The 14917-nt window shown below is 38.2% G+C and overlaps 1 protein-coding gene and 1 pseudogene across 1 annotated transcript; one reads left to right on the top strand and one right to left on the bottom strand.

Moving 5' to 3' along the window:
• Positions 1–1304: 1304 nt before the first annotated feature.
• LOC107960643 (probable 1-acylglycerol-3-phosphate O-acyltransferase) lies at positions 1305–8696 on the top strand (annotated as a pseudogene).
• A 1522-nt stretch (positions 8697–10218) lies between these two features.
• LOC107957587 (probable LRR receptor-like serine/threonine-protein kinase At4g36180) lies at positions 10219–13933 on the bottom strand. The gene has a single exon (XM_016893126.2). The coding sequence runs from the start codon at positions 13786–13788 to the stop codon at positions 10363–10365; it is 3426 nt and encodes a 1141-aa protein (XP_016748615.1). The 5' UTR covers positions 13789–13933; the 3' UTR covers positions 10219–10362.
• Positions 13934–14917: the final 984 nt, after the last annotated feature.

Below are 14917 nucleotides of genomic sequence, written 5' to 3' on the forward strand. Positions count from 1 at the left end.
CCCAAGGTCACTAAACTAGTAGTAAGTTTATGTTTTGGTCTCTTAATTTCAAAAAGTTATAAAATGCTCACTAAACTATTCAAAAGTTTTCATCGAAGTCATTAGGCTGTTAAAATCATTGTTGTACAATATTCTCTGTTCACATCACCTGCACTAATCGGAAGCTTCCATTTCCCTTCTCTTCTACAATTCATTTATTTATGAAACATTTGTTATAGTAAAAAATCTATGAACTAAAATCCAATAGCTTTCTTATTCGATCTTCGATACTAGCCATTGGATCAACTTAGATCTAAGGTATCTTCTTCTACTTGTTGATGGGTATTAATCTAATGTATCGATCGTCGAATCACTATTTAAAGCTCACTAGTCGTACTTTAAAAAAAAACTGTCCTGTGACTTAAATAAAAACTTTTGAATAGATTAATGACTATTTTGTAATTTTTTGAAGTTTAGTGACCAAAACATAAACGTACCAATAGTTTAATGACCTTGGGTGCAATTTATCCAATTATTTATATAGTAAAACGCGACCCTTTTATATATATATAGGTATATTATTTTCCATTTAATTTCAAATTGACTAAAAATGAAGATTCAGCGCCACTTCGTTTCCGAGCAATTAATCCTATACGAAATCAAAAAGCACTCGGATTTAAAGATGAAAAATAATGCAAGAGTTTTTTCATCTCTAAACCAAGAAAAAACCATACATCGCTTTATTTTTCGTTGATCTGATCCACCTTTATTTCAATATAAATGGCCGAACAAGTTAGCATTGCCAAATGCCCATCCTCAAAATCAACGACGACTGTATCCAGGCGCTGATCCTTATGGCCGTCCGTTCTCCATTGGATTCCGACATCTACCGACCACATCTCGCCTCCTAGAAACGCCTTCTCTCTCTCGTCAAGTATGTAATTCTTCGATTTTGTTTGCTTATCATTTCATTTTGAATTCTACAAGTTTACCTTCAAAAAGCTGGAAACTTTGATTTCACGTTACCTCAATTCTCATGTTTCAATCACCTTTTTTTTTTCTTTTGTTCCTTTTCATTTGGATTACAATTGGGTATATGTAAGTGGATTCTATTTTATTAATTTTGGTGGGAAAATTGGATAGGAATTCGATCGAATGAGCTGTTGAAAATTTCAGGCCTTCATACGTGTAAGAACATGTGAATATAGGTTCAGGTCCACCTGGTTCTAAAATTAAGTGGTTTCGTTCTTCGAGCAATTCGCCAAGGTTCATAAATACAGTTACCTTTGATAGCAAAAAAGGCGCCCCAATACTTGTTTTGATACATGGATATGCTGCTTCTCAGGGTTTCTTTTTTTAAGAGCTTTGATTATCTCGCCGAACATTTCCAGGTCATTTCCATTGATCAGCTTGGGCAAGCAGTAATCTCCTTTTGTCTTAAAGCTAAACTGCACTAGCTATAACTTCGATTCCATCAGTTCTCAGGTTCATTTATGGTTTACTAAACAAAATCCTTATGATGTGTTTGTTAAAAATCAGCAAATGCCATGCATCCTGTATTTTGAGCTTGATATCACAATTCCATTATAGTTTCTTAGTCTTTCTTCACCTTTCTTTCCAGTTGGGGTGGATCGAGCAGGCCTAACTTACATGCAAAAGCACTGAAGGTTAGTGAGAGGAATTAAGAATCCCTTCATTTACTAGAAGTTCCTAAAACAATTGCATACATTTTTCTCGTTGTTTCCGTGTTAATGATGCAGAAACTGAGGCATGGTTTGTTGATTCTATTAAGGAACGGCGTAGAGTGAAAAATATCAGTAACCTTATTGTACTTGGACATTCTTTTGGAGGATATATTGCTTCTAAATATGCTCTCAAGGTGACTGCTTTTACTTGTTAAATGTTTCAACGGAACAAGTTGATACCACATTTTTTGGTTCTACTGCCTTACCTTTATTCTGTACTCTGTAGCACCCTGAGCACGTTCAGCACTTAATTTTAGTGGGACCTGCTGGATTTTCATCAGAATCAGATAGCAGTATTGAGTGGCTAACCTGCTTAAGAGAGACATGGAAAGGGCAATTTTGAATCGTTTGTGGGAGTCTAATTTTACTCCTCAGAAGATTGTAAGATTTGTTTATCTTGTCCAATTTTCTAAGCCTACAACCATAAATCAAGGTCAGCTATTACACATTGCTCTGGACTGGTCTGCCAAAATTATATCATTAGAGAACTATTTTCTAAATGCATCTAGTAAGTTTGTTCACTGTTAGGAAAAACGTGGTAACCTGTTGCTATTGAGAACTAAAATCTTATCTCTCCATCTGCTCTTATTTGGTTATTGCTTCTACCTTAAACTGTTGTTGGACTAATTTTGTGGGTCTCCTCTGTTTATATTGCTGTCAAAGTCGTCCTACCCCAATTTGATTTGTTTGATTTTGTATTTAGTTTCATTGATTGCTTTTGGACTGAAATAGTTTGATTAATTGCTCTGTTTTTTCTGGATGATTCTGTATGCAGAGGTTTTGGTCCTTGGGGTCCAAAGATTGTACACAAGTATACGGCTACTAGGTTTGATCCTAGAGATTCAGCTGAATTTGTACTGGCAGAGAAGCAGAATAAACTTCTGACAGGGTAGATAAGATTTTTAAGTTTGTGTATAGCTTATGTATAAGTAAATAATAAAGATATCTAACAACTACTTTTTCCCTCTTCTTCATGGTTGAAGATTATGTTGTTCCAATAGGGTCGGAAGCGTGTAAATTATTGTACTAAAAAATCACACAAAGTTCAATTCCCAGGGAAGAGAGGTGGATCACATGGATCTCTTAAATACCAAGTCTTTCTTAGTCAGAATATCCCTTCTATAGTAATTTAATAGCACAATTAAATACTACTATTATACCCTCAAATATTGAAAGAAAAATAGGACAAGAAAGAACACAAGAGTTTTAACGAGGTTCGGTAAATTATACCTACGTCCTCGGGCACTAACACCAGATGATAACTTTACTATCTTCAAAATATTACAAACAAATAGAATTCCTTAAGAATTCTCAAATGGGAGAAGAAAGAAAACTAAGAGAGAAAGATTGGTTGGGATGGTGTAAATGAGAAATGGTTAGGCCTATTTATAGTTGAGGTTCAGGGACTAACTTGCAAATGGCCTAAAAAATTAGGGACCAAAATTGCAATTATCCCATTCAACTTTAAACAACTTGCCTACCATTTTTTTCTTTCGGTGCCACTTGCACCTCCCATTTTTTTGACTTTTCAACACCCCTTTTAATTTGACTTTTCAACAATCTCCACCTTGAAGATTTGATTAGGATAATCACATCTTCACACACTTCCTTCAACTCCCCAAATTCGATAAAGTTATCTTTTGTAGTGCCTCCAAATGCGCTCTCGAGCACCATACACCTGAAGGTGCTCAAATTCTCAGGATGTTAATCAAGTTCAAACAATGATTAAACTTGATTGTTGTTATCACCTTGGTCATCATATCTGCGGGATTATCTACTGTCGGAATCTTCTGAAGTAGAATTTTTCCTTTTTCAAAGACTTCCCGCACAAAGTGATATCTTACGTCGATATGCTTGTTTCTTGAATGATAGACTTGATTTTTCGCTAAATGAATAGCGCTCTGACTGTCACAATATAAACTTATGTGACTTTGAACAACTCCTAAGTCTTTCAACAATCCATTAAGCCAAATAGCCTCCTTAACAGCTTCTGTAACTGCCATATATTCTGCCTCTGTAGTAGACACAGCTACTGTAGACTGTAAGGTAGACTTCCAACTCACTGGGGCTTTCGCAAGAGTAAACAGATACCCCGTAGTTGAACGACGTTTATCTAAATCACCAGCAAAGTCGGAATCAACATATCCAACTACAAACTGACCAAGTGCTTCATCCTGTTCAAAAATTAAACCAACATCTACGGTTTTTCGAAGATACCGTAGACTCCATTTCACAGCTTACCAATGTCTTTTTCCAGGATCATGCATATACCTGCTCACAACTCCAACAACTTATGAAATGTCAGGCCGCGTACACACCATCGCATACATCAAACTCCCAACTGCATTAGCATATGGGACTTTTGCCATATATTCTCTTTCTTCTTCAGTTTTCGGAGATAATTGAGCACTAAGTTTCAAATGAGAAGCAAGTGGGGTACTTACATGTTTTGTGTTTTCATTTACACCAAAACATTGTAATACCTTTTTCAGATATTGCTTCTGATTCAAACAAAGCTTGCCTCTCTGTCTATCTCTACTTATCTCCATGCCGAGAATCTTTTTGGTCTCACCTAGATCTTTCATCTCGAACTCTTGATTCAACTGAGCCTTCAGCTTATCTATCTCTTTTTGGCTCTTCGAAGCGATTAACATATCATCAACATACAAGAGTAGATAAATGAAAGATCCGTCATGCAGCTTCTGCAAATACACACAATTGTCATATTTGCTTCTTGTGTACTTCTGCCTTCTCATAAAGCTATCAAATCGCTTGTACCACTACCTCAAGGATTGCTTCAATCCATATAGCGATTTGTTAAGCTTACAAACCCAATTTCTACCACCAACATCTGTGTATCCTTCGGGATAAGTCATATAGATCTCCTCTTCTAACTCACCATGCAAGAAAGCCGTCTTAACATCAAGTTGAGCTAGTTCCAAATTCAACTGTGCTACCAAGGCCAACAAAATTCTAATGGAGGAATGCTTCACAACAGGGGAAAATACATCATTGTAGTCAATTCCCTCCTTCTGAGCGTAGCCTTTAGCTACCAATCTTGCCTTGTAGCGAATATCCTTCTTGCTAGGAGATCCATCTTTCTTTGCGAATACTCACTTGCATCCGATTGCCCTTTTACCTTTCGGTAATTGCGCCAACTCCCAAGTATTGTTCTTCAGGAGATACTGCATTTCTTCATCCATGGCACTTTTCCATTTATCACTTTCTAAGTTTTGCATTGCTTCTTGATAAGTGATAGGAATATCATCAACAACGGGAAGGGCGTAGGCCACTATATTAGTAAATCGAGCAGGTTTACGAATTTCTCTCCGTGGCCTTGCAACTGCAACTGGTTCTGGTGTACTTAGTGGTTCTTGGGTCAGAACCTCTTCAACCTCTTCAACCTCTAATTCCTCCATTGTGGCTGGAGAATTAGACTTATTAATTGGGCAAATCCCCATCTGCTCAAACTCCACCTGTTTTGGAGTACACTCCACCTGCTGTGGAGTATTGCTCGTCTGAATATCTTTATCTGCTACCTTTTTCAATGTGGCAGATTCATCAAAGGTAACATCTCTGCTACAGATAATTTTCTTTGTGCTTAAGCACCAAAGGCGAAATCCCTTCACTCCAGAAGTGATTCCCATAAAGAGAGCTTTCTTTGCCCTCGGATCTAAATTTGACTCCTACACATGGTAATATGTAGTGGATCCAAACACATGTAAGGAATTATAATCTGTAGCCGGTTTTCCAGACCATACCTCCATAGGAGTTTTTCTTTCTAATGCAGATGATGGCAAACGATTAATAAGATGGCCAGCGTATGTCACAGCCTCAACCCAAAATTGCTTGCCCAACCCAGCATTGGACAACATACATCGAACTTTCTCCAGCAATGTTCGATTCATACGCTCTGCCAATCCATTTTGCTGTGGTGTATCCCTAACTGTGAAGTGTCGAACAATACCATACTCTTGGCACACATCGAAGAACGGATCACTTTTATATTCCCCTCCATTGTCCGTCCTAAGCCGCTTGATTTTCTTGCCAGTCTGGTTTTAGATCATAGTTTTCCATTTAAGAAAAACTCTAAGCACTTCATCCTTAGTTCTCATGATATACACCCAAACTCTTCTGGAAAAGTCATCAACAAAAGTAACAAAATAATGTTTTCCTCCCAATGAAGGTGTCTTGGAAGGCCCCCACACATCTGAGTGAACATATTCCAAAATACCTTTTGTATTATGGATAGCAGTACCGAATTTCACTCTCTTTTGCTTTCTCAAAACACAATGCTCGCAAAATTTTAATTTGCAAGCCTTTGTACCTTTCAACAATCCTTGCTTTGCCAGAATTTGCAAGGATTTTTCGCTGGCATGTCCCAACTTCATATGCCACAACTGCATTGAGTCCAATTCTTTGTTACCGGAAGCTGTAGCGACTGCTCCAATAACTGTACTACCTTGGTAGTAATACAAGTTATTTTTCCTGATGCCCTTCAATATCACAAGTGCGCCAGATGTCACTTTCAAAATCCTATCTCTCATAGTAACAACTGAATCATTGGATTCCAAGGCTCCCAATGAGATGAGATTTTTCTTCAAACTGGGCACGTACCGAACATCAGTCAGAACTCTGGTTGATCCATCTTGATTCTTTAATTGGATTGAACCTATCCCAACAGTTTTACAGGCATTGTCATTGCCCATATAAACAACTCCTCCATTTAGTTCTACTAAATCAGAGAACCACTCCCAGTTAGGGGACATATGAAAGGTACAACCTGAATCCAATATCCACTCATCTGAATGGAACGACGATGATGATGCAACCAGTGATAGTTCAGAGTCACTAGTATCATGCTTTGCAACACAAGCATCTATAGCAGCTTTTCCCTTATTCTTCAGCTTTGGACAATTTTTCTTCTATTGGCCTTTCTCATGACAAAAGGCACATTCATCTTTCCCGAGTCTGGACTTTGACTTTGATCTCCCCTTCTGAGTTTTCTTCCGAGTGTATGAACGACCTCGGACTACTAAAGCTTCTGTATCTCTGATTGAGTTTTTCTGTTTGTCCTTCTTTCTCTGTTCATAACTGTATAAGGCCGCACAGACTTCGCTCAGAGATATATCACTCCTGCCATGAAGTAGAGTAGTTTTTAGGAACTCAAACTCCTCAGGAAGTGACCCCAACAGCATCAAAGCCAAATCTTCATCTTTGAATGTCTCATCCATATTTAGCAAATCAGTGACTAACTGATTAAATTTGGTGATTTGATCATTCATTGTGGTACTTGGGACGTAAGTGAAGCGAAACAGTCTTTTCTTCAAGTGGAGCTTATTTTGACTGTTTTTCTTCAAAAAATTTTCTTCAAGTGCCACCCACAACTTATTTGCAGAAGTCTCTTTTGAAAAAGCATACCTCTGCTCTCGAGAAAGGCATGATCGAATTGTGCCACATGCCAACCGATTGATCGCCTTCCAATCTTTCTCCTGTACATCATCTGGTTTCTCTTCATCAATGGCGATGTCTAGACCCTGCTGAAAAACGGCATCTAGAACCTAACTTTGCCACATACCAAAATGGCCCGTGCCATCAAAGATCTCCACAGCCAGTCTTGCATTTGCAATTGTCGGTCTTGTCCACATGGACGATGTTGAAGCTCCTACACCGACCGTTTTCTCCATAATCTTTTAATATACCTAAGGAAATCTTTTCTGATGTGGAAGATCAGTTCAAACTGCAACCACAGAGCATACTACGATTAACCTTCGGCTCTTGATACCACTTGTTGTTCCAATAGGGTCGGAAGCGTGTAAATTATTGTACTAAAAAATCATACAAAGTTCAATTCCCAGGGAAGAGAGGTGGATCACATGGATCTCTTAAATACCAAGTCTTTCCTTAGTCAGAATATCCTTTCTATAGTAATTTAATAGCACAATTAAATACTACTATTATACCCTCAAATATTGAAAGAAAAATAGGACAAGAAAGAACACAAGAGTTTTAACGAGGTTCGGTAAATTATACCTACGTTCTCGGGCACTAACACCAGATGATAACTTTACTATCTTCAAAATATTACAAACAAATAGAATTCCTTAAGAATTCTCAAATGGGAGAAGAAAGAAAACTAAGAGAGAAAGATTGGTTGGGATGGTGTAAATGAGAAATGGTTAGGCCTATTTATAGTTGAGGTTCAGGGACTAACTTGCAAATGGCCTAAAAAATTAGGGACCAAAATTGCAATTATCCCATTCAACTTTAAACAACTTGCCTACCATTTTTTTCTTTCGGTGCCACTTGCACCTCCCATTTTTTTTTGACTTTTCAACACCCCTTTTAATTTGACTTTTCAACAGATTATGCATACCATATTTCCGCTGCCAAAGCAAGTGGAGAGCTGTGCTTAAAACATATATTCTCTTTTGGAGCATTACCTAGGGTGCCTCTTCTAAAAAGGCTTGGTTACACTGCTTGGTATTTATTGGGTCCATTGCATTTGTCTAATACATGCGTATTTATATTGATTTCTGTATAGACCTTTGAAAATACTATTTCTACATTATCCTCACATTGACTTGAAAACATACTCTAGAATGCAAAATATGTATCTCTCTTGTTGCTCTTGGTACATTTCTGTAGATCCACAATAAAGAAGCAGATATCGTTATCAACCATGAATTTATCTATGCATCAATTATATGAGAAAAAAATAAAATAAAATAAAAAGAGAGTAATGCCCTTGTAATGTTCATAAAGCTTCACTCTGGTGTAAAATGCCAGTGAATAGGCATACCTTCATTGCTAGCAGAGGATTATGAAAATTTCAAGATTTTAAGCTGACTGATATAAGAGGTTCATTCATAAGTGCATGGCATCTAATCAAAACTAGGAGAACACACTTTTCAAAATTTGATGCTGACTAATTTAAGAGCCATATAATATGAACGACTAGCTTGTATCTAGCAACTAGAGATGAGTTCAGGTTTTTCGAAGACACTACTAAGTTTCATTTCTTTTTTCTATTTTTTTTTCTGTGAATAGTGCATCTGAATGGAAAGTGCCAACAACATTTATATACTGGACTGAAGATTGGATGAACTATCAAGGAGCCCAAGACACTACTAAGGTTTGTTCACTTCTGCCATACGTAAGAAGAAGTCAACAGACATTGTGCATTTTTCCATGTAAAGCTTTTATATTGGAACCTTAAATGGAGTAAGTTAGAACCCAAATGGCTATATCTTCCTGTCAGACTCCTTATCTTGGCTGCATTTCTGTCATATACAGGGTGGACATTTCGTGTTCCTTGAAACCACAGAGGGATTCCATTCGGCCGTGTCATATGTGCATGTAGGAGATTTCTCTCACCTAAACCTGATACTCAACCCTTGCCTTAAGGCTTGGAATCAGCTTAGAAGAAAGTATTGTAATTTCTTCACCCACACTTTTTTGTATAATACATAATCACGAGATCCCTTTGTTCTGTAACATTCTTTTTGGTCAATAAAACATTCTTTTCTTCCAACTTTTTATCGTATACATATTGGCTGTTGAGTTGTAGATTGTATCTTATATCTGGCTACTGGTTAATGGGAATTTCTGATTTAACAGATTGTATCATATATTTTTATTGTATTTTCTATTCAACATAAATTTGCAGTTGCAGTTTTTAGAAGGAAAACTGGAAAACTGTTTGGAGTTGGTTCAATATCATGATCATATTGAATGTGGGGGGTTTAGGAGTGTTGAACAATGTCCGAAGTCACGAGACACGTAAGGCCACTGTACTCTGTTGTTACTTCCATTATTTTATCTGTAATTATGTTCTTTTGGCAGAAACAAAAAAGTTGAGGCTGATACGGTGGGACCCGGAAACAAGAAACCATACTACTTTTCGCGTCATATCTATTATTTTGCATGCAGTAGTAATTTATTTCATTCACAAAAAGAAAATGACATTAAGAAGAGTGGGACATTTGATAAAAAATATAATTTCATTATATTTTTATAATTTTTAAAAAATAATTTAAAATTTTATACTTTAAAAGTTAAAATATAATTTTAAAATTTTAAAAAGGTATAAAAAAGAATTTCATTTTAGGTGGAGCAGCTCGTACCACCCCAGGGTCCACGTGCCTCTCAACTCTCCAGTAAGAAAATCCGACGTGGCCGACAAAGCTTCTAAAGATTTACAAATCTAGTCAATGGATAACACCAATCTCCGACAGTTTCAAGGGTCCTGATGCCAACTTCCTTTTCTTTAATTATTATTTTATATATCAATGACATACTTAACGGCTACCTCTACCCTTCCATTCATTATCTTCACGTGTCTTTTACAGGTTATATGTTTTACTTTTTGGCGGGAACGACCTTCTTCATTCCGTACAAAGTAAAACTCTTTAAACGGTGCCGTCCAGTCAAAGCTAATACTACATTTTATGTTTATATATTTAAACATAATTCGAATAAAGCAAAGGTGGAATAGTTTGGCTAAAAGAAAGAACTTTTAACATTTAATGTAATAAAAAATAGAACAAGATAATGATCACTAATGACATCGTTGGAGTTTGGGTGCGAAATAAATTTTGTTTTTTTTTTTTTAAAAAGGAAAGAAGATAGGAAAATCTCAAATGGGGGAAGGTAAAGAGGTTGGATCAGCTGAAGAAGGAATTTCAGGTCCAACCCTACATCCTTCTAACATGAAAACGATATCTGCCATTGATGGTCTATCAAATGGATCTGTTGCAGTGCAAAGGAGTCCAACTTTGACACCTAACAAGAATTCTTCCCACTCTGATGATTCAGGGTCTAACTCAACCAACCCTGGTTCCAACAACTCCGAAATTTGCCCCTTTTGTAGTTGCTTCTTCACCCATTTCACTATGTCTTCATCTTGTGTGAACATTACCGGTTTTCTTCCTGTCAGGATTTCTAAAACTACGATGCCGAAACTGTACACGTCGGCTTCTTTGGATGGTTGTCCTGTTAATGAAGCTTCAGGTGCCATGTAGCCTAGTGAACCAACTAGGGTTGATGATGATGAAGCCTCTGCCGGGGTGGCTATTGTCAGCTTCTCGAGTCCGAATTCGGACAAATGAGCTTCAAAATCGGCATCGAAGAGTACGTTTTGGGGTTTGATATCACCATGAACTATTGATAAGGAGTGCAAAATCGCTAGGCCGCGAGCAATACCAAGTGCGATGAGATGACGCATTGGCCAATTCAACATATGTCCATCTTGGTGATTTGCCTCTTGAAGGAGGGTGCCTAGGTTTCCATTAGGCATGTAGTCATAAACAAGGAGCCTTAAGTCTGGTGGTCCGGCGTAATAGCCTCGTAGAACCGTTATGTTTCGATGCTTTACCTTGCCTAGCAATTCGGCTTCTTTTCGAAATGTACATTCATCGATGGATCCATCAATAAGGCGACGGATTGATAGGACTGTTCCGTCTTGATAGGTCGCCTTGAACACAAGTCCATATCTTCCCCTGCTCATGACATTTTCCTCATCGAATTGCCTTGTTGCTTCTAATGTCTCTGCCAGCGTTATCTTATTATTAAACATAACTAATTTCGGACCTCCATTTTCACCGCCCCCACGATCCCTATCTGCTACCGAACTCGCACTGGCTGGACTCCTTTTCTTCTCCCCATTTCCCCATTCTCTGAGCCTCTTGCGCCAGCGTAAAAGGCCGTAAATATATCCACAACAGAACAATGCAACAAGGAAAGCTCCACCAGCAGCTATAACAATTAATAGAATCAGCTTCCTACGTTTTCTGTTTCTCACATTTGCACATTCTTTCTTCAATGGCTTACCACATAGTTCTCTGTTTATAAAAAACACGGAAGGATCATCGAAACGAGAACCGAGTGCACTCGGGATCTCACCTTCAAGATAGTTTCTTGACAAATTCAGGTGCTTCAAGCTAATCATGTTTGAAAGGCTTGATGGGATGGATCCACTCAAGTTATTTGATGAAAGATCCAAAGCTGTTAGATTGGATAGTTTTGACAATGATTCTGGTATGTTGCCTGACAGGTGATTTCCATCCAGGAAAAGAGTAGTAATAGATGAAAATCTGGAGATTTCATCTGAGATTTCACCATCTAAATGATTCAAACCCAAATCAAGCTCTTTCAAATGAGATAATCGAGAGAGATCACCTGGGATATTGCCACTCAAACGATTCGAACGAAGCTGAAGTACTTCAAGATTAGAACAATTACCGAGCTCCAAGGGAACCATACCTGAAACACGATTAAAGCTGACCGAAAGCACAACCAATGACTGCAATAAACCATAGCTACTCGGAATCCGACCAATGAATCCATTAGAACTGAGATTCAAGTACTGCAAATCAACCAAGTTGGTGAAACCTTCAGGAAAATTACCAGACAACCTGTTTTCTTGAAAAGCAACAACCTGCAAACTTGGTAACCCGAAAAGCTCAATTGGCAGCTCTCCAGAAATCTGCTGCTTGCTAAAATCAAGAGAAGTTAATTTCATCATGTTCCCAATACTCCCTGGAATCGCACCGATAAATCCGCAGGAACTTAAATTTAAAACCACCAAACTCAATAAATCCCCCAAACCAACAGGAATTTCTCCAGAAAATTTGTTATTGCTGAGGTTTAAAGTAGTTAAATTACTCAACCGCATTATATCTTCGGGGACCTTTCCGGTGAGATTATTTCCGCTCAAATTCAATGTTTCAAGCCCTGAAATGTTCCCAAAACCGTACGGGATTGACCCAGAAAATAGATTTCTCCCCAACGATAGACTTTTCAAGCTCTTCATTTGACTGAAAAAAACCGGCATTTGCCCGGAAAACCGGTTTCCTTCAAAATCGACGACCTTTAACAAGCCACACTGTAGGAGCTGAGTGGGAACCGAACCGGTCAACGAGTTGTTCGCCACTCTAAGATCTTCTAACTTAAAAAGGTTGCCTATTTCAACTGGTAATAAACCAGCGAAGAAGTTTCCAGAAATATCCAATATTCTCAACGTGGTCAAAGTGGTCAACCAAGAGGGAAAAACGCCGTGGATTTTGTTCTCGTGAAGGTCCAAAACCTCCAAAACTGCAACGCAACTTTGGTTATTTTGCGGCTTAACGAATTCCGTGAACTCATTAAATGCAAACTGCAGGATCCTCAACGACGCCGTAAAATTCCCCGACGATTTACAGAAAATGCTTTCGGGAACAGCACCGGAAAGTCTGTTATGAGATAATGCTAGCACTTGAAGATTCGGAACTGCACCGATACTTCCCGGAACAAGTCCTTTAAGCTTATTATCTTCTGCGCTTAAATGTACCAGCGAAGAGCAGTTCGCTATAGCCGACGGTAATGTACCATACAACTGGTTCGAGTCAAGCCAAAGGTACTGAAGTTCTTGGAGCTTGCCTATACTCGCCGGAATGCCACCGGAAAACCGGTTGTATGAGAAGTTGATAAGTTGGAGCTGAGACTGTGCCGAGAAATTCGACGGTAGTTCCCCGGAGAAATCGTTTGAGGATAAATCGAGGTACCGGAGGGACCAATGGAAATCGGCGGCGATTTTTCCGGTTAGATAATTATGAGTTACATTGAGGACTTGTAAATTGGTGAGGTTAAAAATGGAAGGCGGGAGGTTGCCGGAGAGTGAGTTGTAGTGCAAGTAAACAGCGCGTAAGAGAGCGCATTGGGAAAGGGCGTCAGGGATGGAGCCGTTGAAGTTGTTAGAATGAAGGCTTAATTTGCGGAGCTCGCGTAAGTTGGATAATTGATCACTGAGTTGGCCACCGAGTTGGAGGCGAGGCAAACGGAGCTCGCGGACTCGGTTGTTGTAACAAACAATGCCACGCCAGTCGCAGGGAGCTGATGGCGTGGACGCATCCCAGCCGTCGAGAGCACCAAGTGGGTCTTGGAAAACACTGCGTTTAAAGGACGTAAGCGCACGGATCTCCGCTAGAGTAACGGCACTGTGTTGTTGAGCGTAAGAAGATGGTACGACGACGTTGGAGATGAAGAAGGTAAGGGAGAGAAGAATAACAGTAGCCGTTATTTCCATAGAGAAGAAATGGAAAGTACAAAAAAACTGAAAGAGTTTTTAGAAATGAAGGGATGGCAGAGATTCAGAGGGGGAGCGTGGTTAAGAAGAGACAGGCGGACTGACAGAAACGACGCCGTATAAATCGGGCCAAAAGGAGAAATAAAAAAAGGGTTGATTGGGAAGGGAGAATCATTTAACAGGACTGCTGTGCTCACGAGGGGTTAGATCAGGTCAGTTGGGGTTTTGCTCCAATTGTTTTAATACTATGTCTCTAGATGCAACCCAAATTAATGCTCTCTCAAGCCTCAACACAATTGAATGCTAGGAGAAAAAATAGATTTCACAATTATATATTTTTATTATTCATTTTCTTGTTTCAATTATAATATATTTGATTTTATTAAAAAATTATATTTAATTTCAATTAGAATTAAGTATTGTAATCAAGGTCAGCTATCACACATTGCTCTGGACTGGTCTGCCAAAATTATATCATTAGAGGACTATTCTCTAAATGCATCTAGTAAGTTTGTTCACTGTTAGGAAAAACGTGGTAACCTGTTGCTATTGAGAACTAAAATCTTATCTCTCCATCTGCTCTTATTTGGTTATTGCTTCTACCTTAAACTGTTGTTGGAATAATTTTGTGGGTCTCCTCTGTTTTTATTGCTGTCAAAGTCCTCCTACCCAATTTGATTTGTTTGATTTTGAATTTAGTTTCATTGATTGCTTTTGGACTGAAATAGTTTGATTAATTGCTCTGTTTTTTTTTTCTGAATGATTCTGTATGCAGAGGTTTAGGTCCTTGGGGTCCAAAGATTGTACACAAGTATACGGCTGCTAGGTTTAATCCTAGAGATTCAGCTGAGTTTGTACTGGCAGAGGAGCAGAATAAACTTCTAACAGGTTAGATAAGATTTTTAAGTTTGTTTTTAGCTTATGTATAAGTTTTGTGAATTGATATAATTTGATTTCCTCCTAAAAAGTTAAAAGGCTTGGATCCGTTTAATTCAAAAACCTTGAGAAAAAAAATTGGAATTCAAATTGATTTTAACTTGAAATAACTTAAATTTATGTTTTAAAACTCAAAATTATTCAAACTTGAAATGTCCCATCCTAAAAAAACCTAACTTGTAAGCTTGAGCAA

This window comes from Gossypium hirsutum, chromosome A05 (assembly GCF_007990345.1).
Source record: "Gossypium hirsutum isolate 1008001.06 chromosome A05, Gossypium_hirsutum_v2.1, whole genome shotgun sequence".
Taxonomy (NCBI): domain Eukaryota; kingdom Viridiplantae; phylum Streptophyta; class Magnoliopsida; order Malvales; family Malvaceae; genus Gossypium; species Gossypium hirsutum.

Coding starts and splice junctions, on each gene's coding strand:
- LOC107957587 (XM_016893126.2), bottom strand. CDS start 13,788: ATGGAAATAACGGCTACTGTTATTCTTCTCTCCCTTACCTTCTTCATC.